At 44.0% G+C, this 25,753-nt stretch overlaps 1 protein-coding gene across 1 annotated transcript; it reads left to right on the top strand.

Annotated features, from left to right (window-relative positions):
* Positions 1 to 4,099: 4,099 nt before the first annotated feature.
* Positions 4,100 to 25,518, top strand: akap5 (A-kinase anchoring protein 5). Its single transcript, XM_008112002.2, has 2 exons — positions 4,100 to 4,245; positions 18,583 to 25,518. The coding sequence occupies exon 2, from the start codon at positions 19,353 to 19,355 to the stop codon at positions 20,814 to 20,816; it is 1,464 nt and encodes a 487-aa protein (XP_008110209.2). The 5' UTR covers positions 4,100 to 4,245; positions 18,583 to 19,352; the 3' UTR covers positions 20,817 to 25,518.
* The last annotated feature ends 235 nt before the right edge of the window (positions 25,519 to 25,753 follow it).

The following is a 25,753-nucleotide window of genomic DNA, read 5'->3' as shown; positions in this document are numbered from 1 at the left end:
CTCTGTTTTTACCCCAGCTTTCAGCCTTTGCTCCCTGAAGAAGAGCTGGTAGTAACCGTTCTTCTGTGACACAAATACTCCAAACATTTCCAGAATGAAAACAGCACCATTATTTATCCATCCTCATTGCTTGCTGTGTCTCTGCATGAGTCCTTACTACTGGACTGCCATCCAAAAGAAGAAGTATCCAGAAGCTATTTGTCTCCCTTTTTATTGAATGGGTTCCAGGAAAAATGAATGGTACCCATAGGCTGGCTGATAAGTTCTCACCAATAATATTTGGCTCTGTGGCTTCACACTAAATCGAGACACCTTCCAGGTTATTAGGAAAATGTTTGAAAAGTCTGGGATTTGTAGTTTGCTGAGGCTGGATATTCACAGCTAAGCAGGGATTCCAACCCTTGTCTCTAGAACAATGGTTTCCAACCTGTGGTCCATGAACCAACAGTGGTCCCCAAGAACTAAAACATGGTCTGGGGCCTTACCGTTACTACACTGTTGCAACTAGAGTGACTAGTCTCGTGAAACCTCCTTATAGTGCCGAGGCAACAGGGATGTCAGGAGGGGAGAGGCTGACTACTCATGAAAGGCTCGAAATCAAGCCTCCTGACTGCTGCTTCTCCTCTTCCTCCCTCCCCCTGAGCAGAGCCGTTCCATGTGGTGCCTGGAAGCTGGGGCACCTTGGTTTTTAGGTCTGTTCCTGGGGTTATTTGGGGTGCTGATTCAGAAAATTGCATTGGATCGAGCACATAAGCTCTAGATTATATATGGTTTTCTGTGGGCGAGCAGATGCCGACTACCAGATGGTATATGTTCTGTATCAGAAACTAGAGCTGTTGTGGTCTATCCAATGCAATTTTCTGAATCACCACCCCAAATAATCAAATCAGATCTAAAGGTGACCAAAAATTGATTTGTAACCCTTTTGGTAGTAATGTTGGAGAGTGGTCCCTGGTCAAAGTAGTAAAGGTAAAAAGGTTGGGACCCACTGGTCTACAATCATAATCCAGTGCTCAAACCACTGTATCAAACTGACTCCTCCTCTCTGGAACCAGTTCAAAACTCTGGAACCAGAAACTCTGGAACCAGTTCGAGGCCCAGCTGGTGATCACACAAACTGCAAAGGCTGCTTCTGAACTGATTCAAGGATCTATAGTATCCATGGCTAGACAGCCATGAAGGCAGCCTTTTTGACACACACCCCTACACACACACCAGAATGCACATGTGCATTTGAATTTGCAATTTGAATTCTGCAGAAGCAGTTTTGCCATGCCAGTTTACACTAGAGTACACACACAAACACACTAGAATGCACATGTGTGGATGAGCAGAGCACTTTACAATTTGGATTCTGCAGAATGGCATTACATGGAAGTGTAGATTTATGGAACATGGAAGTTCAATGCAGTCAATCTGCATCCTGAAACTACATTGTGTGGCAGTATATGTCCAGTCGGAGTTAACCAGTACCCATGGAAATTGGTAATGCTGGACATTCTGGGGAAAGCATAACCTGTTAAGAGTCATAAACTTTTGGGGAAAGGCATTCATAACCTTTTGGACACATAACCTTTTGGAAAGGCATGACTTCCAGAGAATAGCTGAAAACTCGTTTGAGTTAATCTTCACTTTAGTGGTAATATCCAATAGTATTCATGCAAGGAACAGAGATATGCCTATGCATATAAATATAGTGGAGTTTCAGAAGTGCTATTTCAGTTGCTCAAAAACACTGACTCTCCCTTAAAACATCTGGGTTTAAATCATGCTGTCAAGAGACAAAAATAAAGTAGTCTTCGTTAAAATAACAGTTGGTTTACTTACAAATGTCATGTATTCAGCATACAGATACATTGCTTATCAATCCAGTTACAAATAGCTCTTGCATCCATAGGTTACTATGGGGAATACATTTAACTATGCGGACCTTCGTTGCCAGTATGATATCTCTGTTCTTCACTATTTTATCGAGGTTGGCCATTGCTTTCCTCCCAAGAAGTAAATGTCTTCTGATGTCCTGGCTCCAGTCTGCATCTGCAGTGATCTTTGCGCCTAGAAATATAAAGTCTGTCACTGCTTCCATGCTTTCTCCCTCTATTTGCCAGTCATCGATCAGTCTGGTTGCCATCATCTTGGTTTTCTTGATGTTTAACTGCAGCCCGGCTTTTGCCCTTTCTTCTTTCACCTTGGTGATAAGGCTCCTCAGCTCCTCCTCACTTTCAGCCATCAGGGTGGTATCATCTGCATAACTAAGGTTGTTAATGTTTCTTCGAGCAATTTTAATTCCAGCCTTGGATTTGTCAAGCCCTGCACGTCGCATGATATGTTCTGAGTACAAGTTGAATAGGGAGGGTGGGAGAACACAGCCCTGCCGCACTCCTTTCCCAATCTTGAACCCGTCTGTTGTTTCGTGGTCTGTTCTTACTGTGGCTACTCGGTCATTATGTAGATTCCTCAGGAGACAGACACGGTGACCAAGAACCACCAAGAACATGCCACAGTTTATTATGATCCACACAGTCAAAGACTTTAGACCAGTGATTCCCAAAGTGGGAGCTACCACCTCCCAGTTGGTGCTGGAGCGATCCAAGGGGGCAGTGATGGCACCTATTAGGACACGGGGCGGGGCCAGAGGAGGGGCGGAGCCTTTTCCCAAGTGCCGGAGACAGGGCTGAGCACCTGAGGCACCTGTTAGGACACACAAGGGGCGGAGCTAGAGGAGTGGGCGTGGCTTCTTCCCAAGAGTCCGAGACAGGGCTGAGAATCTATACCTCTCCTGAGGTGCTTGTTGGGAAACAGAGGGTGGAGCTAGGGAAGGGGGCGGGGCCTCCTTCCAAGAACCCAAGACAGGGCTGAGCGTCTATACCTCTCCTGAGAGGCCTTTTAGGACTAAAGGGCGGGGCTAGGGGTGGGGGTGGGGCCTCTTCCCAAGAGCACGAGACAGGGCTGAGCCTCTGTATACTTCCCCTGAGGTGCTTGTTAGAACACGGGGGCGGGGTAAAGAGGTTCAGCCCCATCAGGCACTTGGTAAGAGGCCCTGCCCCCTCCTGTAGCCCCGCCTCCTATGTCCTGGCAGGTGCCACAGCACAGGGATAGAAGCTCAGCCCTGCCTCAGAGCTTGTAACTCCGCCCATCCCAGTCCTGGTTGCCCATTTGTGGTCCTGCTCACCTCCCCCTCCCCCTCCCAGCCCTGCATTTTGGACTAGGGGAGAGGCTCAGCCCCGCCCTCTTGAGCAGGAGCCACGCCCACCCCTCTAAGCCATGCCCCCCTTTCCAGGGGGCACTGATATTTTTTCTGGAAAGGGGGCAGCAAGCCAAATAAGTTTGGGAACCACTGCTTTAGACTGAATTATATACATAACAAATAACTGTCTACACCAAGCATGAGCAAATTTCAGCTCTCCAGGTGTTTTGGACTTCAATTCCCACAATTCTGGGGGCCGGCTGTGACACAGGCTGGTGAGCAGCCTGCTGCAATAAATCACTCTGACCATGAGGTTATGAGTTTGAGGCCAGCCTGTGGCGAGGTGAGCACCCGTCCATTAAAAAAATAGCCCCTGCTCGTTGCTGACCTAGCAAACTGAAAGATAGTTGCATCTATCAAGTAGGAAATAAGGTACCACTTATAAAGTGGGAAGGCTAATTTAACTAATTTACAACGTTGGAATGAGGAAGTGCCGTCACAGTGAATGATGAAGCAGCTGCTCCCCCCTGTGGCCAAAATCCCCTCAGGAGAAGGTTAAATTGCCTCTGCGTCTGTCTCTGTCTCAGTTCTATGTGTATATGGGCATTGAATGTTTGCCCTATATGTGATCCGCCCTGAGTCCCCTTCGGGGTGAGAAGGGCGGAATATAAATACTGTAAATAAAATAAATAAATATTTCCTAACAGCCTACTGAGAGTTGAAGTCCAAAACACCTGGAGGACCCAAGTTTGCCCATCCTTGGTCTACACTGACAGATAATCCTGGGTAAGAAGATAATCTGGGATCCCATTTTGGGATATAGGGGCAGTGCAGATCCAGCCTTGGACCCAAAAGGGCTTGGGCTCAGGCGGATCACCGCAAGAGGGTGGCTTTGCTCCTTGCCTCCTCCTTTCTCCTCCTCCTCCTCCTCCTTCTCTTCCTCTCCGGAGCCAAGGAGGCGGATCTCAGCGCCGGCGCGCAAGGGAAACAAGCAGCAAGCCGCATCCCAGGCAGCTCAGCCCAGGAAAGGACGGCGAGGAGAAGCCGGGGAGCAGCAGGTGAGCAGGGCAGGGGCGCAGGGCGAGAAAAGACCCACGGATTGCACCCAGTTATCAAAAGAGGGGTGGGAGAGGAGGCTTGGGAAGCGTGATGCCAGGGCACGCACACATCCACCTACACAGAGAGAGAGACAGATCTACAGATAGGGGAGAGATGGCTCTGGTGTGCAAAGCATACATAGATCCAGACACACACACATATATATAGGATGGGCGTGAAGTCACCAAGGGTCTGATGATTGAGTGACTGGTCTTGGACGCCATTGAAGGAATGAATGGTTGGTTCACACGCGATGTAAATATATGCCTCTGTATGCCCGTATAGGGTTGCTATGGGGTTGTAAATGCTGCACAAAATCAATAGAGGTAGTATTACATCTTCATGATTTCTGTATTTATGTGTGTATAGATAGATGGATGGATGGATGGATGGATGGATGGATGGATGGATGGATGGATGAATAGATTAGGTAGGTAGGTAGGTAGGTAGGTAGGTAGGTAGGTAGGTGGATGGATGGATGGATGGATGGATGGATGGATGGATGGATGGATGGATGGATGGATAGGGAGGGAAGGATTCCAGTCTATCCACACACCTTGAGATAAGCACCTGAGGCAGGTGAGGAGATGGGTTGCCAAGGCAAGCGATGGGGCAGGTGTCTTGGCTCGGCCTGGAAAGGATGGGTGCAAGGCTGAGCCTAGGAGGGTGCCTTGTCCAGATAGAGAAGGGACAAGAAGAGGCGCAGAGCCTTTTCTGGTGCCAAGTGCGCGTCCCCCGCCTCGCCTCTCTCTCTTTTTCTCTGCGCCAAGGCTTCCTTGTTGTTTCTGCAGCCTTTCAAAGCCTCCCTTCTTCCCTCCCTCCCCTTCCAGCCTCAGTGGTCCTTCTGTGAAATGGGGGAGCCCTTTGTACACACGGTGTGTTATGGAAGGAGGGTTCGTCCTAGATAGAGAAGTTGTGCTTGCGTCGCATTCAAGGCTGCATCCACATTGTAGAACGAATGCAGTTTGGTAGCATTTTAACTCCCATGGCTCAGTGCTAAGAAGTCCTTAGATCTGTAGTTTCCCAAGAGCTGTGCTAAGGAGTCCTGAGAGCTGTAGTTTCCCAAGAGCTGTCCTAAGGAGTCCTGAGAGCTGTAGTTTCCCAAGAGCTGTGCTAAGGAGTCCTGAGAGCTGTAGTTTCCCAAGAGCTGTGCTAAGGAGTCCTGAGAGCTGTAGTTTCCCAAGAGCTGTGCTAAGGAGTCCTGAGAGCTGTAGTTTCCCAAGAGCTGTGCTAAGGAGTCCTGAGAGCTGTAGTTTCTCAAGAGCTGTGCTAAGGAGTCTTGAGAGTTGTAGCTTCCCAAGAGCTGTGCTAAGGAGTCCTGAGAGCTGTAGTTTCCCAAGAGCTGTGCTAAGGAGTCCTGAGAGCTGTAGTTTCTCAAGAGCTGTGCTAAGGTGTCTTGAGAGCTGTAGCTTCCCAAGAGCTGTGCTAAGGAGTCCTAAGACCTGTAGTTTCCCAAGAGCTGTGCTAAGGAGTCCTGACAGCTGTAGCTTCCCAAGTTCTGTGCTAAGGAGTCTTGAGACCTGTAGTTTCCCAAGAGCTGTGCTAAGGAGTCCTGAGAGCTGTAGTTTCCTAAGAGCTGTGCTAAGGAGTCCTGAGAGCTGTAGTTTCCCAAGAGCTGTGCTAAGGAGTCTTGAGAGCTGTAGTTTCCCAAGAGCTGTGCTAAGGAGTCCTGAGAGCTGTAGCTTCCCAAGAGCTGTGCTAAGGAGTCCTGACAGCTGTAGCTTCCCAAGTTCTGTGCTAAGGAGTCTTGAGACCTGTAGTTTCCCAAGAGCTGTGCTAAGGAGTCCTGAGAGCTGTAGTTTCCCAAGAGCTGTGCTAAGGAGTCCTGAGAGCTGTAGTTTCCCAAGAGCTGTGCTAAGGAGTCCTGAGAGCTGTAGTTTCTCAAGAGCTGTGCTAAGGTGTCTTGAGAGCTGTAGCTTCCCAAGAGCTGTGCTAAGGAGTCCTAAGACCTGTAGTTTCCCAAGAGCTGTGCTAAGGAGTCCTGAGAGCTGTAGCTTCCCAAGTTCTGTGCTAAGGAGTCTTGAGACCTGTAGTTTCCCAAGAGCTGTGCTAAGGAGTCCTGAGAGCTGTAGTTTCCTAAGAGCTGTGCTAAGGAGTCCTGAGAGCTGTAGTTTCCCAAGAGCTGTGCTAAGGAGTCTTGAGAGCTGTAGTTTCCCAAGAGCTGTGCTAAGGAGTCCTGAGAGCTGTAGTTTCCCAAGAGCTGTGCTAAGGAGTCTTGAGAGCTGTAGCTTCCCAAGAGCTGTGCTAAGGAGTCTTGAGAGCTGTAGTTTCCCAAGAGCTGTGCTAAGGAGTCTTGAGAGCTGTAGCTTCCCAAGAGCTGTGCTAAGGAGTCTTGAGACCTGTAGTTTCCCAAGAGCTGTGCTAAGGAGTCTTGAGAGCTGTAGCTTCCCAAGAGCTGTGCTAAGGAGTCTTGAGAGCTGTAGTTTCCCAAGAGCTGTGCTAAGGAGTCCTGACAGCTGTAGTTTCCCAAGAGCTGTGCTAAGGAGTCCTGAGAGCTGTAGTTTCCCAAGAGCTGTGCTAAGGAGTCCTGACAGCTGTAGTTTCCCAAGAGCTGTGCTAAGGAGTCCTGAGAGCTGTAGTTTCCCAAGAGCTGTGCTAAGGAGTCCTGAGAGCTGTAGTTTCCCAAGAGCTGTGCTAAGGAGTCCTGACAGCTGTAGTTTCCCAAGAGCTTTGCTAAGGAGTCCTGAGAGCTGTAGTTTCCCAAGAGCTGTGCTAAGGAGTCCTGAGAGCTGTAGTTTCCCAAGAGCTGTGCTAAGGAGTCCTGACAGCTGTAGTTTCCCAAGAGCTGTGCTAAGGAGTCCTGAGAGCTGTAGTTTCCCAAGAGCTGTGCTAAGGAGTCCTGAGAGCTGTAGTTTCCCAAGAGCTGTGCTAAGGAGTCCTGACAGCTGTAGTTTCCCAAGAGCTGTGCTAAGGAGTCCTGACAGCTGTAGTTTCCCAAGAGCTGTGCTAAGGAGTCTTGAGAGCTGTAGCTTCCCAAGTTCTGTGCTAAGGAGTCTTGAGACCTGTAGTTTCCCAAGAGCTGTGCTAAGGAGTCTTGAGAGCTATAGCTTCCCAAGAGCTGTGCTAAGGAGTCCTGAGAGATGTAGTTTCCCGAGAGCTGTAGTTTCTCAAGACCTTTAGTCTTCTCTGCCAAAGAAAATCTGAGGATGTGTTGTCGAAGGCTTTTGTGGCCGGGTTGCTGTGAGTTTTCTAAGCTGTCTGGACATGTTCCAGAAGCATTCTCTCCTGACGTTTCGCCCACATCTATGGCAGGCATCCTCAGAGGTTGTGAGGTCTGTTGGAAACTAGGCAAATTAGGTTTATGTATCTATGGAATGTCCAGGGTGGGAGAAAGAACTAATTAAGGTGATTAAGAAGACACGGACCGAACTATGGACAAAGCATGAGGATGGACGGATCTGATTTTATGTTTGAAATGTATATTTTAATTTACAATGTATTTTAATAGTTTTAACTGTTTTATGTGCTGTTTTATATTGATTTGTATGGGCATCTAATGGTTGCCACTGTTGTAAGCCGCCCTGAGTCCCTTCGGGTGAGAAGGGAGGGATATAAATGTGATAAATAAAATAAATAATAAATTAACTACAGCATTCACACTGGCCTCCAACTGACAAGAGTTCTTCTCTCACCCTGGACTTTCCACAGATATATATATATATAAACCTTCCTTGCTTAGTTTCTCCATACCTCACAACCTCTGAGGATGCCCGGAAAACACACAACAACCCAGAGAAAGAACTCTTGTCTATTTGAGGCAGGTGTGAATGTTGCAATTGGCCACCTTGATTAGCATTTAATAGCCTTTCAGTTTCAAGGTCTGGCTGCTTACTGCCTGGGGGCATCCTTTGTTGGGAGGTGTTAGCTGGCCCTGATTGATTTATATCTAGAATTCCCCTGTTTACAAATTGTTGTTCTTTATTTACTGTCCTGATTTTAGAGTGTGAATGTTTCAATTGGCCATCTTGATTAGCATTTAATGGCCTTGTAGCTTCAAAGCCTGGCTGCTAACACCTCCCCACAAAGGATCCCCCCAGCAGCAATCAGCCAGGCTTTAAAGCTATAAACCTATTCAATGCTAATCAAGCTGGCCAATTGCAAATTCACACTTTTCTCAAGCAGACAAGAGTTCTTTCTCCCACCCTGGACCTTCCACAGATATATAAACCTCACTTACCTAGTTTCTAACAAACCTCACAACCTCTGCCTGCCATTGATGTGGGTGAAACATCAGGAGGGAATGCTTCTGGAACATGGCCATACTGCCTGGAAAACTCACAACAACCCAATCTGAGGATCCCAATCAAACTGCATTAACTCCACCCGAAGTCCTGACGCTGAGTTTTCTGAGGCTGAGAGGGTGTGACTCGCCCAAGGCCATCCAAAGGGTTTCCATGACTCCAAAGTGCACGAGTTTGCTGGGATTCAGATGCTGTGGCTGCAGCCCTTTGTTTCCTCTCCCTGGAAAGCATCCTTCCTGCTGCCACTGCAAGGCTCCTGGGGCACTCTATGGAAAAGCAGAGATATATGTGCAGCTTTTATGGAATTTTGACAGGCAGGCTGCTGGGAAGGGTGTGATTGGGATTTTGGGTCGACTGTATAGTTTGCACTGTATTTTAATATTTTTAAGTTTAATGCTTTAAAGACATAAAGGGTTTATATACACGCACACACACTTCAATTCATTTGTATTGTGTTATTGTTAGCTACCTTGAGATACTATATTGGAAGAAAGAGAGGATACAAATTAAGTAAATAAATAAAAAATAAAGACAGTATATATTTATGCATCTTGTGAATACCCATTTTATTCCACATCTTTGGGGAAAAGGTCTTGGCTTTGAAGCCAAGGATCTGGTTGGTGGATTCGTCTGTGTCTAAACCTCCCCCGGGAAGAGGATCAAAATTGCAAATCGCATTATGTACTGCCGTATCCCAGAGTGTCAGAGGCAGACAAAGAAGACCGAATGTGGATGAAATGAACTGGGGTGAAGAGTTTTCCTCCTTAAGCAAGTCACTGCACATACACACACACACAAGCAGGCACTCAATATTTTAATTTTAGGAAACCAAACTGGGTGCTTTGTGACCTTGTGTTGGTTTTTCTCTTCTCCCGACCATAAAATCCAACTGCCTACCTAGAAACTGCATACCTAGAAACAATTTGAAATTAATAAGAATTGAAACAAGCATTTGTCCGAGTAATTGTGCAGAAGAGTTTTTCATCTGGGCTGTCTTTGGTGCATTTTTATCATAGCCATGTTTTATTCATTCATTCATTCATTCACATCCCACCTTTCCCACCGAATCGGGACTCAAAGCAGTTTGCAATTTGAAAGAATATGGCTAGAAATTTGCCATTAAGTAAAGATTAAAATGGAAGTACGTAATCCATTCACAGTATCAGAGCCATTTAAACCAGTACTTCAAAATATCAAAGATATAGGCACTTTATAATTATAGTAGAGTCTCACTTATCCAACCTTGGCTTATCCAACATTCCGGATTATCCAATGCAGTGTTTTTGTTGTCAATGTTTTTAATACATTGTGATGTTTTGGTGCTAAATTCATAAATACAGTAATTAGCACATAACCTTACCATGTACTGAACTTCTTTTTCTGTTGATTTGTTGTAAAACATGATGTTTTGGTGCTTAATTTGTAAAATCATAATTTAATTCGATGTTTAATAGGCTTTTCCTTAATCCTTCCTTATTGTCCAACATTTTCACTTATCCAAGGTTCTGCCAGCCCGTTTATGTTGGATAAGTGAGACTCTACTGTATGTGTTATCCTCAGTCTGTTCCATAAAAATATTCTGTTTCAAAATAGTGTTGGAATAAAAAGTGGGTTTTTGCCCATTGAAGTATAGCAAGAGGGGGACATTCTGGGAAGGAAGTTTCTGAGTCCAAGGGTAAGCACCAAAAAGGCCTTTTCTCATGTTTCCACCAACCATCTTCCCGATGGGGATGGGATGGGATTGATCTTAGAGTCCAGACTAGCTCATGTAGGAAGATACAGTTTGCCAAATAGCACTGGACCTGAGCCATATAGAGCTTTATAGGTCATATCCGGCACTTCACACTGCTTCACACACTTAAACTGGCAATCAGTGGAGCTTTTATAGCCGACAAGCTATATGGTTCTTGGGTTGATGTGAGTTTCCAGACTGTATGGCCATATTCCAGAAGAATTTGCTCCTGACATTTCGCCCGCATCTGTGGCAGGCAACCTCAGACGTTACGAGGTCTGTTGGAAACTAGGCAAGTGGCGTTTATATATCTATGGAAGATCCAGGGTGGGAGAAAGAGTTATTGTTTGTTTGAGGCAAGTGTGAATGTTGCAATTGGCCACCTTGATTAGCATTGAATAGCCCTGCAGTTTCAAAATCTGGCTGCTTTCCTCATGGTTTCCTATAGTTCCACTTTAATTTTGCACTCTTTGAAATTATACATGTTTTAACATGATCACTAATTTAATTGGTTTTTTTTAAAGTTTTGTATACTTGAATTATAGGGTCCCTTAACAGGTCCCATATTTGTGTCAGGGGGAATGCAGAATATAACATAAATAAATAAATAAATAAATAAATAAATAAATAAATAAAATGCAATACATTTAAAAGAGCAAAGCAAGGGCAGTTTTCCAGAATTACTGTATTTTCACATGGAGAGTTATAGTGGGTCCTTGGTATCCACTGAGACTTGGTTGCTGCATACCAAAAACCCATTACGTATATATGATGGCATGGTAAAATTGTATCAAATGGTCTAACTCTGAGTTTTTGGGGAGGGGGGCAGGGGGAGAAATGTTTTCAAGACATGGATGCTAAAAGTGAACCAGACAATACATTTATTTGGGACAGCCTTGACAAAACTTGCATTTCACTTTGCATAGAATGCATGCTACACCGCATACTTGTAGCACTTCAATGCCACATTAAGCTCCCTGGTTTCATTTTGAGGAAGCCTTGGGTTTGCAGTTAACAAAGCCGCTGACAAAGAAGTTCAATTTCACAAAGTCTTTTTAAACCTGCCCAGATTCTATTCTCTCCTTGTCCTCTGTCTAGCCACACGTTTTCTTTTTAGTGGAATTGGCATTGAATGGAAGGAGGATTAAGGAAATGCAGGTTTTCAGTATTGGTTGCAGTGGCATGTTTTCAGTAAACAGCGATAAATGTTTAATCTGGGAAAAGGCAGGATTCTTAGATTGTCATAAAAATGGGTGTGCCTTACTTACTCCAAAGTGTACCCAGAGATTATTTTTAATTTCTTTCACCAACCTCCATTTTGTTGAGATTGTTATTCTGGTCTATATATATATACACACACACATATGTTCACACATAGTATATACAGTAGCATCTCACTTATCCAACATAAACGGGTCAGCAGAACATTGGATAAGCAAAAATGTTGGATAATAAGAAGGGATTAAGAAAAAAGTCTATTAAACATAAAATTACATTATGATTTTACAAATTAAGCACCAAAAAATCATGTTTTACAACAAATTGACAAAAAAGCAGTTCAATACACAGTAATGTTATGTATTAATTACTGTATTTACGAATTTAGCACCAAATCATTGTAACATTTACTACAAAAACATTGACTACTAAAAGGCAGACTATGTTGGATAATACAGAACATTGGATAAGTAAAGCTTGGATAAGTGAGACTCTACTGTATGTGTGTGTATTTATTTATTTATTTATTTATTGCTGGAGGTCACCTGACTTGAAGGCACACAGCATTAACCATAACAACAAATTGTGGCTTGTTTGCATTTCGCTTTTCTTTCTGCTTGACTTTTTGTGCATGCTCATTAAGGGATTTGGGGGCAGCTGCTGTTTATCCTGCCTGTTGCAGGGAAGCACACACAGCAACATTAGGATCGGCTAGAGTAGAATCCCATTCTTTCCCAGCTTGAGTTGAACTGCATTGTTTACTGCTGGCATTTGTCCCAATCCTGGCATTATCCTCCCATGCTGCCCTTCCCCCCATTTACACTGGTATATAATACAGTTTGAAACTGCACTATATGATCAGTGTAGGCTCACTTGAATTGCATTATATGATTCTACATAGACCATATAACGCAGTTTTGAACTACATTATATGGCAGTATAAATGGGACCTATGTCAGAGGTTTCCTTGACTGACATATGCCTCCTTATGCAATGTGAAAAAAAATTAGTTTCCTCTTGTATAGTTCCTGGTTATGGGAGCGTAAAACCACAAGAAGTAAGCCAAATGCTATATTGCTACTCTGACCTCCTTGCAGCAACTTCAGTATCATAAATGTATTTTTAATACTATCTCTGCCATGGCTACTCCTTTTCTCAGCTTCCTTAGACATTGATGCTTAAACACAAACTGCTTCAGAATCTGCAGACTTTGAAATTTTTCTTAAGGACTACAACATTATGTTTGGGGACAGCATTTCAAAAGGGATTTAGAGTGTATGAAGCTGAAAATTTAGACAAGGATACTCTTACTTTGGGCAAGTTCCAGCTCCTAGGATGGATCTGCTAACATTTCATAGCACGTTTCTGTCCATCTTCTGTAGTCATTCAGTTTTATGTTTGCAAATCTGGATGCAAATCCCAGTAAACCCTGGAGATTAAACCAGGGAATTTTCCCATTCCAGACCTGTGCTGTTCCATGGGTTTTACAGTTCTTCAACTCCCACTGTCAGTGAAGTCTTGAAATGACACATCTGGCTGAAAGGCTTCCTATCTTGAGAGGCAGAAGCATCTCCTAAAGATGTACTGAATGGGGGTACTGCATGTGCTAAATGATTCATGCAGCAGTTGCTATGGAAAGGCAAGCCAAGACTATAAATAAGTCTCCCTCGTACTGATCTATTTATCTTTTGTAATGTATAGCAACTTCTGGCTTAAAGGGTGCATCTAAATATCGAGTAAGAGTCAGAGTACCACCACTGAAATCAGGTGGACAGGTGAGCCATGGCTCACCTGCATTCTTGTGATCTGAATAAGCAACTTGATGGATGACCATGATCTTGTCCATAATTAACCAACAATCTTGGACTAGTCTGGATCACAGATATTTTAGACTGGTCACTGAGATCACGTGCTCAATCCCCCGCCCGTAGCAATGGCAGAGACCAGTAGAGCTGAAACCAGTTCAGTTTGGCTGTACTCACCCTTACCTGTCCTGTTGTTCAGATTGTCACAGCTGTTGGTTGGAGAGCTCCAGGGCAACAGGTGATGAGAGCAACACAGCCCTAATCCATCCCCTTTTCCTTGTGCTGCCAAGTTCATGGCAAAGGGAATGGTGGAACTTGCCCATGTGGACAGAAAACTGGTTTGCTTATGAGCTGGTTTGCCATTCACACTCAACCCGAGTGCAAAGCATCCCTTGACTTTGCTTAATCCAGGTCTAAACTTCTGCCCTGTTAACCCTGAATTAAGGAGTAGATGTTCCTGGATATCATGTGGATATCCAGATTCAACATTTGATCCCCTTCGGGTTATAGGACTGGTGTAGACAAGCCCTAAGCCTGGATCCAGCCTCATGGCCAAGATCCGGTATTGCACTAGAAGAGTATTAAACTCCATCAGGTGTAACTGTGTGCCCACATACCTCTCTCTTAGCCTTTATTAGTAGTGCCAAAGTGTGTGTCCCCCATGGCCCTGGTTCTTTTGATCAGGAATGTAGTATCAAAGTTGGATTTGGAAAAAATGTACTCACTCCAACTGCAGTTTCCAAACAAAAATGAATGATGTTAAATGCCTACTTTATTGTATATTTACTGTCACGGGAATTTAGGGAAGCTTTCTTTTCCTGCAAGTTTACTCAAATAAATATCTCCTATGTTCTATCAATTTAAGTAGCCTAAGGTACATGGTGATGATCAAATGCCTTGCTCTATTATTTTATTGCTGTCCTTTTGTGCTACCGTTTTGCTGCAGTCAGTTTTAGTTTTGCTACCATTTTACTACCGTACAGTCAAGATTTTATAACAGTTTGTTATTACAGCATTACAGTATCCTTTATCCAATATGTTTGGACCAGAAATGTGTGTGTGTGTGTGTGTTTTTAATGTTTTGGAATGCCTGCATTTGCATACAGGTACATAATGAGATATCCTGGTGAAGGGATCCAAGCCTGAATATAACATTCATTTGTTTCATATACACCTTTTTATAATTTAACCTGAGGTTAATTTAATACAACATGTTTAATAAAGTTGTGCATGAAACAAAGTACAGTAGAGTCTCACTTATCCAAGACTCGCTTATCCAAGGTTCTGGATTATCCAATGCATTTTTGTAGTCAGTGCTCTCAATGTATCGTGATATTTTGGTGCTAAATTTGTAAATACAGTAATTACAACATAACATTACTGCGTATTGAACTACTTTTTCTGTCAAATTTGTTGTATAACATGATGTTTTGGTGTTTAATTTGTAAAATCATAACCTAATTTGATGTTTAATAGGCTTTTCCTTAATCCCTCCTTATTATCCAAAATATTCGCTTGTTCAAGGTTCTGCCGGCCCGTTTACCTTGGATAAGTGAAACTCTACTGTATTAGGAGGCAAAGGTATCACTATCTCAGAAACACTTGTGGAGTGTTTTGGATTTTGAAATTCCGGGTAAGGTATGCTCAAATTGTACTAAGTCATACACATTTTCCATTCATGAAGGAGTCAAAGCTGGGCAATAGAAAAGGAGTTGGAGTCAGACGTTTGGCATACTGACTCCCAGCTCAGCTTTTGATCGCAGGCAAGATTGCTAAGATTGCTCCTGTAACTTCAATCCTAAACAGGTGGTAGATCAGAAAGAGCAGGAGGTACTGTGAAGCTCCATAAAATGGGACAAGGGAACCTGTCCTGCCCTACCTTTCAAACCCTACTTTTCAGCCACCATTGGAGAGTGAGAATGGGGAAGGAAGGTGCCAGCAACAAGAGCAAAGCTGGGCACTTTCCTGAAGTCTTCAACCGTGCTTTCTACCAGTGAGACAATCGTAGTGTTGGGAGGAGACAGTTGCAGGTGAAAGTTTGGGTTTGGAAGGTGAGAGAAGTACAGTTAGCGCTCCGCATTTGTGGGTTTGACTTTTGCCAATTTGATTATTTGCAGACAATATTTGAGTGTCTTCTCTAAGAATTTCCAGACCTTCCAGTATGATTCTCTATTCAGTTTTCAATGGGTCATAGCTATCTCAAGATTCTTGGAGAGAAAAGCTGTCTATTTATTTATTTATTTATTTATTTACAGTGTTTATATTCTGCCCTTCTCACCCCGAAGGGGACTCGGGGCGGATCACATTATACACACATAGGGCAAACATTCAATGCCCATAAACACATCAAACAGAGACAGACAGACGCAGAGGCAATTTAACCTTCTCCTGAGGAGATGTTCGATTCTGGCCACAGGGGGGAGCAGCTGCTTCATCATCCACTCCGATGGCACTTTCTCATTCCAAGTCGTAAATTAGTTAAACTTGCCTCTCTACTTTTATAAGTGGTACCTTATTTCCTACTTGATAGATGCAACTATCTTTCAGGTTGCTAGGTCAGCAACGAGCAGGGGCTATTTTTTATTTTTAATTGACGGGTGCTCACCCCGCCACGGGCTGGCCTCGAACTCATGACCTCATGGTCAGAGTGATTTATTGCGGCAGGTTGCTCAACAGCCTGCGCCACAGCCCAGCCCCATCTATGAATCCTTAGATACTCCCGTGCCATGCTATGGTCCAGGTCTAGTGTACATTGACCATAGGGCTGTCCTGGAAGACGTAGAGGGTGTTTCTTTTAGGTTAAATACATTTTATTATGTGTGTGTGTGTCCCCAATTTAGCTACGAAAATCTGTGTGGGTGGTTGCTATGGCTGATAGACTATCTTTGGCTTGAGCTTGCAAGCTATGGAGCTCTGAATTACCATAATATACAGTATCACACTCTCGTATCTCTTTCTTGAAGGCAGTTTTCTCCCTCCCAAAGGCAGGGTCAGTCACACTTAACCAGATACGCAATGTTTTCAGGTTACACAGTTACAAATCAGCACAGAAGGGCTAACCTCGGCAAGGGCATTCATTGTATAGCAGGTGATCTACATGGTATTTGTTTTTTTACTAGAATCCTGATACCAAAGAACAAAATAAATAGTTGCCAAATACGTGGGACTTTGTCTGAATGGCTTGCGAGCTTGTTCGGTTCTAATGCACAGAGCAAATTCCCGAGTTCTGAATTGTTACATTTAAAATATTACCTGGCAATATTTGAATATCTGGTTAATTGTGACTGACCCTGCTTTTGGGAAGGAGAAAACAGTTTTCAAGAAAGAAACACAAGAGCATGATACTGTATATTATGGTAATTCAGAGCTCCATAGCTTGAAAGCTCTCAAGCCAAAGATAGTCCATCAGCCATAGCAACCATTCCTGCTGCTTTTTGTAGCCGAAAGAAAGGCAGTAAGAAGAGAAAGCTTGTGGGGTCTCACAGTCGCCAATGTATATCCTGCATGGTGTTAGGTTTTGGAAGCCAGGAGGCAGAACCTGGGAGCTTAAAGTTGGTGGTTGGTAATTGTCTATGGGCAATTGGCATAGGTAAGCACCCAATAGGTAAAGGGATAGGGGATGAAAGTGTCTGGTGGGTCAGCAGTAAATACTAATGTGCATAAGATAGGGCTACTGGCAAAAGCCTAACTACATAGGAAGGAACACAAGTCTGGCCCCATCTACACCGCCATAATAATGCAGATTATTTATTTATTTACAGTATTTATATTCCGTCCTTCTCACCCCGAAGGGGACTCAGGGCGGATCACATTACACATATAGGCAAACATTCAATGCCTTTTAACATAGAACAAAGACAAGACAAACATAGGCTCCGAGTGGGCCTCGAACTCATGACCTCCTGGTCAGAGTGATTCATTGCAGCTGGTTGCAGCTGGCTTGCTCTCCAGCCTGCGCCACAGCCCGGGCCCATACTCATACAATCCAGTTCAATGCAGTTAAACTGTGTTATATGAGTCTACATTGACCGTATAATGTAGTCCAATCTGAATTTTAATAGCAATGTAGATGGGACCCCCCAACTGCATAAAAGACACTTTTCAGATTGCAACTTCCAAACTCTGGTGACAACGTCCAGAATCCTATATCACAGTCTATGTTAAGTAAGACCTCTGTAACCACGGAACCACACTTGGGGCATGTGGTGCAATATTTTCCTGATACATGTTTGCAATTCACTAACAACTCACTTGGTTAAATAGCTAAGTATGTTCATTTATGTTAAGTGAAAGGTAATACAGTGGACCATTAGTATCTCCCAGGGTTTGGTTCTAGGATCTCCCATGGACACCAAAATCTATGGATGCTCATGTCCCATTATATACAATGGTGTACTAAAATAGGGCACCATATCCAAAGTTGCTTTTTGGATATTTTTTTCAAGCTATGGATGGTTGAATCCATGGATACAGCATTTGTGGATTCAGAGGTCCAACTTTATAAGATTCTGGTGAACATTTACATGTTACCATATTCATGCAAATGCCACTTTAAAGAAGGGGAACACAGCTACAGTCAGAACTAATTTTTGCCTCAAACTTCCTTGCTGAATTTTGAAGAAAATCCCAACAGAGGTTACTTCTATTTGCAATATCTGTGCTTGTCAAGGGATATATTTGTTGATTCTTGGGAGCTTGACAACAAAAAGAGACAACAAAAGAGCATTGGGGCCATATACAGCCCACAGACTCATTTTTCCCAACCCCGCTTTACACCTTTTACAAAGGGTGTATCTACACTGTAGATTAATGCAGTTTTACACCATTGTAACTGCCATGCCTCAACGTTGTTGTTGTGTTTGTTGTTGTTGTTGTTGTTATCGTTGTTATCAATCAAACTTTATTTATTATTATTTTATGGCTTCACGAGTTCTAGTTTTGCAAGATCTTTCACTTTCTCTGCCAAGGGGCGCTGGTGCCTCACTAAACTTCAATTTCCAGGATTCCATAGCATTGAACCATGGCTGTTAAAGTGGTGTCAGTGGTGTCAAATCATATTAATTCTACAGCATAAATTCACCCCATGTGCCTTCCTTGTATTTCTACCATGAGATGTGGCTTTCAACCAGGTTTTATGATCACAATTGTTCCACAAACTTAGCACAGCATCTAACTGAATAGATGGTTAAATATAAAGCACAACACTTGTTTTTACAAGTCATTTTAATTATCTGGAAAATGTAATTGTGTAAGTGCATTCAGCCTGCTGCTATTCCTTTTATTTCCTCTCCCCACCCCCAGCTCCCTCCTACAGATGCCCACAAAGCAACTGCATCCCTGAAGAAAGTTGTCGTGTTTCATAACCAAAGGAACACTAATTGGGAAATTGATTGAAAGGCAATAAGAAGTTTCCTGGGCTGGTGGAGAAGGAAAACCTCATGAGATGTCTCCTTTTGTAGCTGCTTTCAAACCAAATCCTTGATTGGGAAGCCATACATCTATTTGCAAGAGGATGCTCACTCCCAGGGCTCTCATTAATGGAACAGGGTCAGCTTCTATGTTGATCTGAAATCTATTTAAAACAATTAAACAGATACGTTTCTGATTCAGGAGTCTTGCCAACAGACCAAGGGAGAATTACAGTGGATGCTCCCCGACAGCCAGCTGAACTCCTTGAAGAAAAGCTATGGAAGGGAATAAAAGTGCCATGTTGTTCAAAATCAAACCTTTGCTTATTTGTTTGTAATATTAAAAAGGGGGAAATACTCTTTTTTTTGTAAAGAAATCCTCATTTTTCAAGAGACTGAACATTGATGACTGTAGTTCATGCCAACTCTACAGATATAACTCAGTTCAACAGGAACTTCATCTCCCCAGGAGACATTGGACACTGTGATTCTACAAGTATCAGCAGCATCCTTCCTGACATACTGTTCTCAGGATTCACTGGGTTGGAGCCATGTTAATTAAACTAGTGTAATTCTGCCTTAAGACTGTCTTAAAAAAAAAATTCAAAATGTCAGCAAAGGAACGTTGCTTCATTTTCGAACACTAGAGCGCAAGCCTCAAAGATGGAAGATACAGAGAAAACAGTTCAGATGGAGAGCCCTCAAAAACCAGAAGCTCTGGATGGGCCAAAGTTTGCCATCACAAACCAGAGCCCGGCCAAAAAGGCCTCAGTCTTTTGTTTTAAGAAAAGGAAGAAGTCCTGTGAAAAGGTTGCAGAGAAGGAGGAAGATGGTGAATCTGAGACACTTACTTTAAAGCCTGTAAGCCAGGACTCCAACACGGGAAGTAGCGGAGCAGAGCTATCAGGTTCCTTATGGACGTCAGGAGGAGCTTGGTTGGCCTTCAAACGCCTGGTGACTTCAAGGAGACGATCCAAGTCTGTCCTAAAGAAGCAGCAACAGTCAGGAGGTTCCCGTGTCCAACTGGAGTCTCAAGCAGAAGACTCAGGGGTGCTGCCTTGCCCAAAGGAACGAGCTGGGTTGAAAATCCCCTGCTTGAGGTTCTCCAGAAGCCGGAAGAAGGCCACTAATTGTGAACTTTCTGAAGAGCTGGATCATGGAGAGAAAGCAAATGAAAAGACAAGTATTTTGAATGACCAAAGTAACTGTGAGGAACCAGAGGTTCTGGCTCTGGAAGGTCCACTGAGTGCCCAACGGTCCTCCTCCAGTGAAGCCCTTGAGGAGACAAAGGGCGATACTGACATTGTTAAAAATGGGGGCAATGTGGTCAACTCAAGTACGGATAAGGTCTTTGCAGTAGATATAGGTCCTGGTCCTGATTGTTATGCAGATGATGTGGTCCAGTCCGAAATCATCCACTCTGAGAAGGTCCTCGAAACCGAAGAGGAGAAGCAAATCTTCCAGTTGCACCAGGGCAGCCTCTATGGAGACCCAGAAGAAGCAGAAGACAAGAGATTTAATTTCAAGGTTGAGATAGGGCCTCCCATTCCTGAGATCTTGCCAGGAGCTGAACTTGGAGTCTTCAAAACGGAGGAGGTCAAAGAGGCAGAGTTGGGGAAGGAAGTTGACACTACTATGAATGGAAGCAGTGCCAAAGAGGGAAACTCTGTTGAGGTGATGCTACATTGCAGCCCACCTGCCATGGGAGAGGAGGCTTCAGATGTGCCGGTCGGTTCTGATGAAGAAACAAAAGAAAATCAACCTGTCATGCCAGCAGCGGGCATCATGATCATGATTACAGAAGCGGAGGAATGGCCGGATGAAGAGGAACCCAACCAGGCCTGTGAACTCTTCTCGTTGGCACAAGTCAACAAACAGAAAGGGAAGAAAAAATCAAAAAAAGGTGCTGATTCAGGGGGTCATGACCACACAAGGGACGGGAAACCGTCTTCCAAGGTCTGGCCAGCCTTGAGTGGAACTGACCAGGAACACTGGACTTCAGAGCAATATGAAGGGCTTCTGATCGAAACGGCCGCATCGCTGGTTAAGGCAGCCATCCAGTCGTCCATTGAGCAGCTGGTGAACGAAATGGCGGTGGAGCAAAACAAGCAGAACAGCTTCCTATGATCTTGGGGGTTCTTTGCAGTCCAAGTTCCTGCGAGGCATCAGATTTCGAGTGCCAATGAAACTCTGGTCTGTTATTTAACATTATTAGAAGGTTAACGTAGGCAAAGGCATCGCTTGGATTTTTCTGTGCCTGCTGGCAAAACTGCTCAGTTCTGTTCCTGCAGTTAATTCGGTATTAACTCCACAGGAAGAAGGTTCCTGATATAGTTAGACTCAGCATGGGAAAACTGGAATGTTCTGATCTCGGGGATATTTGCATTGTCTGTGACTAGCCTAATTTTGCATGTTGGTGAAATGAATGTACTGTATGTTAAAAAAAAAATGGGATGTAAGAATAGCAGGGGGTGGGGAGCCATTTATGGCATGGTGACCTGGGCTAATGGCTTGTTCTGGGCGGCAGATGACCTTCCTCACCTCTCCTCTTGATTCATTTATTTTATATACTAGAACTCAGGTGGTTCACATCTCCCCTCAATAATCCAAATGTCTCAGTGTTAATTAGCTTACATCTGATCTTCATGCCAGGAAACCTTGCCTGATGAATTGCTGTGAGCTCGACTGCTTTTAAAGATATCAGAGAAAGCAAGGAAGGAAGGAAGGAAGGAAGGAAGGAAGGAAGGAAGGAAGGAAGGAAGGAAGGAAGGAAGGAAGGAAGGAAGGAAGGAAGGAAGGAAGGAAGGGGAAAGATAGAGGAGAGAGGAAGGAAGGAAGGAAGGAAGGAAGGAAGGAAGGAAGGAAGGAAGGAAGGAAGGAAGGAAGGAAGGAAGGAAGGAAGGAAGGAAGGAAGGAGGAACTAGCAAAGCTGTTCTTGTATAGGGATTGTACTATTGAACAGCAGTCTTGTTGCTCATCTTGCAAACCGTTAAAACAGGGAGATTCTGGGACATGCAGCTCCCCAAAAGTAACTTTTCCATGCTGTAACCCAAAATCGGAAAAATGGCTACTAAAGAGGGTTTTTGGGTTTTTTTGTGTGTCGGGAGCAACTTGATAAACTGCAAGTCGCTTCTGGTGTGAGAGAATTGGCCGTCTGCAAGGATGTTGCCCAGGGGACGCCCAGATGTTTTTTGATGTTTTTACCATCCTTGTGGGAGGCTTCTCTCATGTCCCCGCATGGAGCTGGAGCTGATAGAAGGAGCTCATCCGCGCTCTCCCTGGGTTGGATTCGAACCTGGCAGCCTTCAGGTCAGCAACCCAACCTTCAGGTTACAAGGCTTTATCCCACTATGCCATTGGGGGCTCCTACTAAAGAGGGTGAAAGCCAATTCTGGCACATTTTTAGTCCGAGGAAAGACATTTTCTTCGGCAGGAAGGAAGCCAGAAATCCGTTGCCAGGTCCACTTCTTGCTGGGATGAAGTCCTCTCCTGGGCCTGAAATGACCGTAGAGGACTCCATCCTAGCAAGAAGCGAGCTGGCAACTAATTTCTGACTTACTTCCTGTGGAAGAAAATATATTTCTTGAGGATAAAATAATTTAAGGCTGTTTTGCTACATTTGGTATGCAGAGTTTCAAGTAGCTGTGGCTCTCCAAGGTCTCCTCAAGGGCTTATGTAGACCCTTTTGCCTCCAAGAAGTGTCCATCCATGAGGGATGGTTCTGTGGAGGAGTAGGAGGATTTCCCCCCATCCCTGTTTATGTCCACAACATAATGGGCAGGGAAAGGAAGAAAAGCTATCAAAAGTTGCATGCGTTGGAGGAATGGGGTCCCATCTGTTTTGACCTGTTGTGGCTGAGATCTCCAACATGGTGCCTGCCAACATCGTCACCATTTCCTCCAGCTTCCTTTGTGGCAGAAACAGTCCTAGTTTATCCTCTTGCTTCCATTAATCCAGATGCGATTTAAAAGTCCTAGTTTCTCTCTCTTGCTCCCACTTTCATCCTTAGTTTATTTCAGTCGCTGCAAATGAAGTTTCAAGTCCAGTTGTAATGTGACCTCAGTTGGTTCAACTGTGGTCAGAGGAGAGGAGTGGGCAGAATTGTACTCTTTGCAATAGACTCAGGCAAAAACAAAGTCCGGCATCCTCTCCTTGTTTGTGTGTTTGTCTCGTTAATAGGGTTTACCATCTTGTCCGCAGTTGCTGTCCTAGTTCCCATCTGTGAAATGTTGGAGGGATTGTGGGAGTTGAAGTCCAAAACAACTGGAAGGCTCAAGTTTGCCCATGCCTGCTTTAGGGTCAGCTTCCACCAAATTTATATTGAAGGATGATGTTATTCCTAGAGAAGTGAAATGTCTAGGTCCTCTGATATGATCAATTTGCAGCAGAGTCACACTGGAGGACCTCAAGATTGCCAAGAGAATATTTCAAATCTGTGAATAATCCAAGCCACAAAAGCCCAATCTGTAAATGTGTATTTGCCATGGTCCATGAGATGAATGAGAAATTGTAGCAGCAGAAGCAGAATCGTACATGCAGGAGCCTTGTGGGTTGTGCTTTGTGCGTTGCACAACGGTGCCAAGTTATTGATACGTGCACAATGTTGCTCTTGTGTGGGGTGCAGCTTATCTCCGCATGTGTGTATTTATGCTTCTCTGAGATAATATTGGATTATAGCTAGTATGGCAGGAAGCAATGTGTGGGCTGGAAAAGGAGTCATGATCTGAATTTGGGAAGCTTACTTGCTGATGAATGGGGAATTGTTATATTTACTTACATAAGGAGAAGGGGGCAAAGAGAAGGAGAAAGGCACCAATTTCACCCCACCTGTTTTCTTACCCCCTTTGTCCTGCCCTCTCCTCGTTTCTCTCTTTTTCAGGTCTTTTTCTAAATCCCAAATATCTCCCCTAATGAAGGGGGCTGGACTAGATATCCTTTGATGCCCCACCTGGCTACAATTCATGAAACAAAACCAGTCCACTCTCTTGGAAAAATGACCCAAAAAGATTGATCCTCAATATATTTCTCAATATGTTATTGATAGCCAGCATCACTGGGTTGCTGCATGTTTTCCAGACTCTCTGACCATGTTCCAGAAGCATTCTCTCCTAACGTTTCACCCACATCTATGGCAGGCATCCTCAGAGGTTGTGAGGTCTGTTGGAAACTAGGCAAGTGAGGTTTATTTATCTGTGCAATAACGTCCAGGGTGGGAGAGAGAACACTTGTCTGTTTGAGGCAAGTGTGAATGTTGCAAATGGCCAGCTTGGTTAGCATTTAATGGCCTTGCAGATTCAAAGCCTGCTGCTTCCTGCTTGGGGAAATCCTTTGTTGGGAGGTGTTAATTGGCCCTGATTGTTTATTATCTGGGATTCCCCTGTTTTCTGGATTTTGTTCTTTATTTACTGTCCTTACTTTAGAGTTTTTTAATACTCTAATATTAAATATTAGATTAATAAATTATTAAGTATTAATATTAAGTATTAATATTAATACTTCGCCCCGGTGGCGAAGTGCGTTAAAGCACTGAGCTGAAGACTGAAAGGTCCCAGGTTCAAACCCCGGGAGCGGTGTGAGTGGCCGCTGTTAGCTCCAGCTCCTGCCAACCTAGCAGTTCGAAAACATGCCAATGTGAGTAGATCAATAGGTACCACTCGGGCGGGAAGGTAACGGCGCTCCATGCAGTCATGCCGGCCACATGACCCTGGAGGTGTCTATGGACAACGCCGGCTCTTCGGCTTAGAAATAAAGATGAGCACCAACCCCCAGAGTCAGACATGACTTAACATCAGGGGAAACCTTTACCTTTAATACTCTAATAATTTGTTCATTTTCATGGTTTCCTCCTTTCTATTGAAATTGGCCATTAAATGCCAATCAAGCTGGCCATTTGCAACACTCACACTTGCCTCCAAGCGACAAGAGTTCTTTCTCCCACCCTGGATGTTCCACAGATATGTAAACCCCACTTGCCTAGTTCCCAACAAACCTCACCACCTCTGAGGATGCCTGCCACAGATGTGGGTGAAACATCAGGAGAGAATGCTTCTGGAACATGGCCATACAGCCCGGAAAACCCACAGCAAACCACTATTTTTCAATAGTTTTCTTGATTGAAAAATATTGTTTGCTAGCTGTCTGCAAGTAGAAATACCAGCAGGTGGATTTGGAAAAATAATAAGAAATCTTCCTTGAAAATAAATAAAAAGTAACCTAATAAACAAGAGCCATCTGCACTCATAAGCAGCCTTCCATGCAATTTGCCAATTTGGATACATGTCTGGGTGTCTCGCCCTTAGCTTGAGAAGGTTTCTTCGTTTGGGGATTATGATCAACCAGCATAGTCAAAAGTTATGCTAGCTAGGGAATTCTGGAGATTGTAGTCCCCCCAATAAATAATAATTTGCAATCTTTGTTGAGACCATTCTTGATATCATGATCCGAATCTCAAGCATCTTGTGGAGTGCAGCCATATCTAGTGAATATGTAGGAGCAGATGCTGGATCAGGTCCAGTCTATTTTAGAAACACCTTGGTACAAGTTTACTGCATCGAATGCCCAAGAGAAGCTCGAAATGGAGGATACTGCCAGAGAGTCACTGGTTGGTACCTTCCAGGCAATCAAACCAGCAAAAGGGTCTGGAAACTGTTGTTTGTGTCTCTGTGCTGAAAAGACTCCATGCAATGTACATAAAATGGAGAAGGGCTGCAGCTGTTTTTCACCTGCATTGAAGTCATTGTGTGACTAGGGAGGGTTTCAGGGACAAATGTCCTGGTTGCTATGGACATGTATTATACTGACAACTATTAAAATTACATAGAATTTCCAAGGTGTTTTCTTTCCAGTTTTTGTCCATGAGACAATGATCAGAATTGTATAAGTGACATATACCAATACGCCCTGATGGTGTTGGAATACATACGTTTTAAGGGTGTTGTAGTATATCCATTGACCTGGAAGGAGGATTCTGGCCACATCGCCTTTTTTCATGTTAGGAGTGAGTTGAGAAACTGCAAGTTGCTTCTAGTGTGAGAGAATTGGCCATCTGCAAGGACATTGCCCAG

The sequence above is a fragment of the Anolis carolinensis genome, chromosome 1 (genome assembly GCF_035594765.1).
Source record: "Anolis carolinensis isolate JA03-04 chromosome 1, rAnoCar3.1.pri, whole genome shotgun sequence".
Classification (NCBI taxonomy): Eukaryota; Metazoa; Chordata; class Lepidosauria; order Squamata; family Dactyloidae; genus Anolis; species Anolis carolinensis.
The sequence above is the reverse complement of the archived record's forward strand: the minus strand, read 5'-3'. Positions and strand labels throughout refer to the sequence as shown.

Bases quoted from the DNA above. Each gene is read 5' to 3' on its own strand.
- akap5 (XM_008112002.2), top strand. From the start codon at position 19,353: ATGGAAGATACAGAGAAAACAGTTCAGATGGAGAGCCCTCAAAAACCA.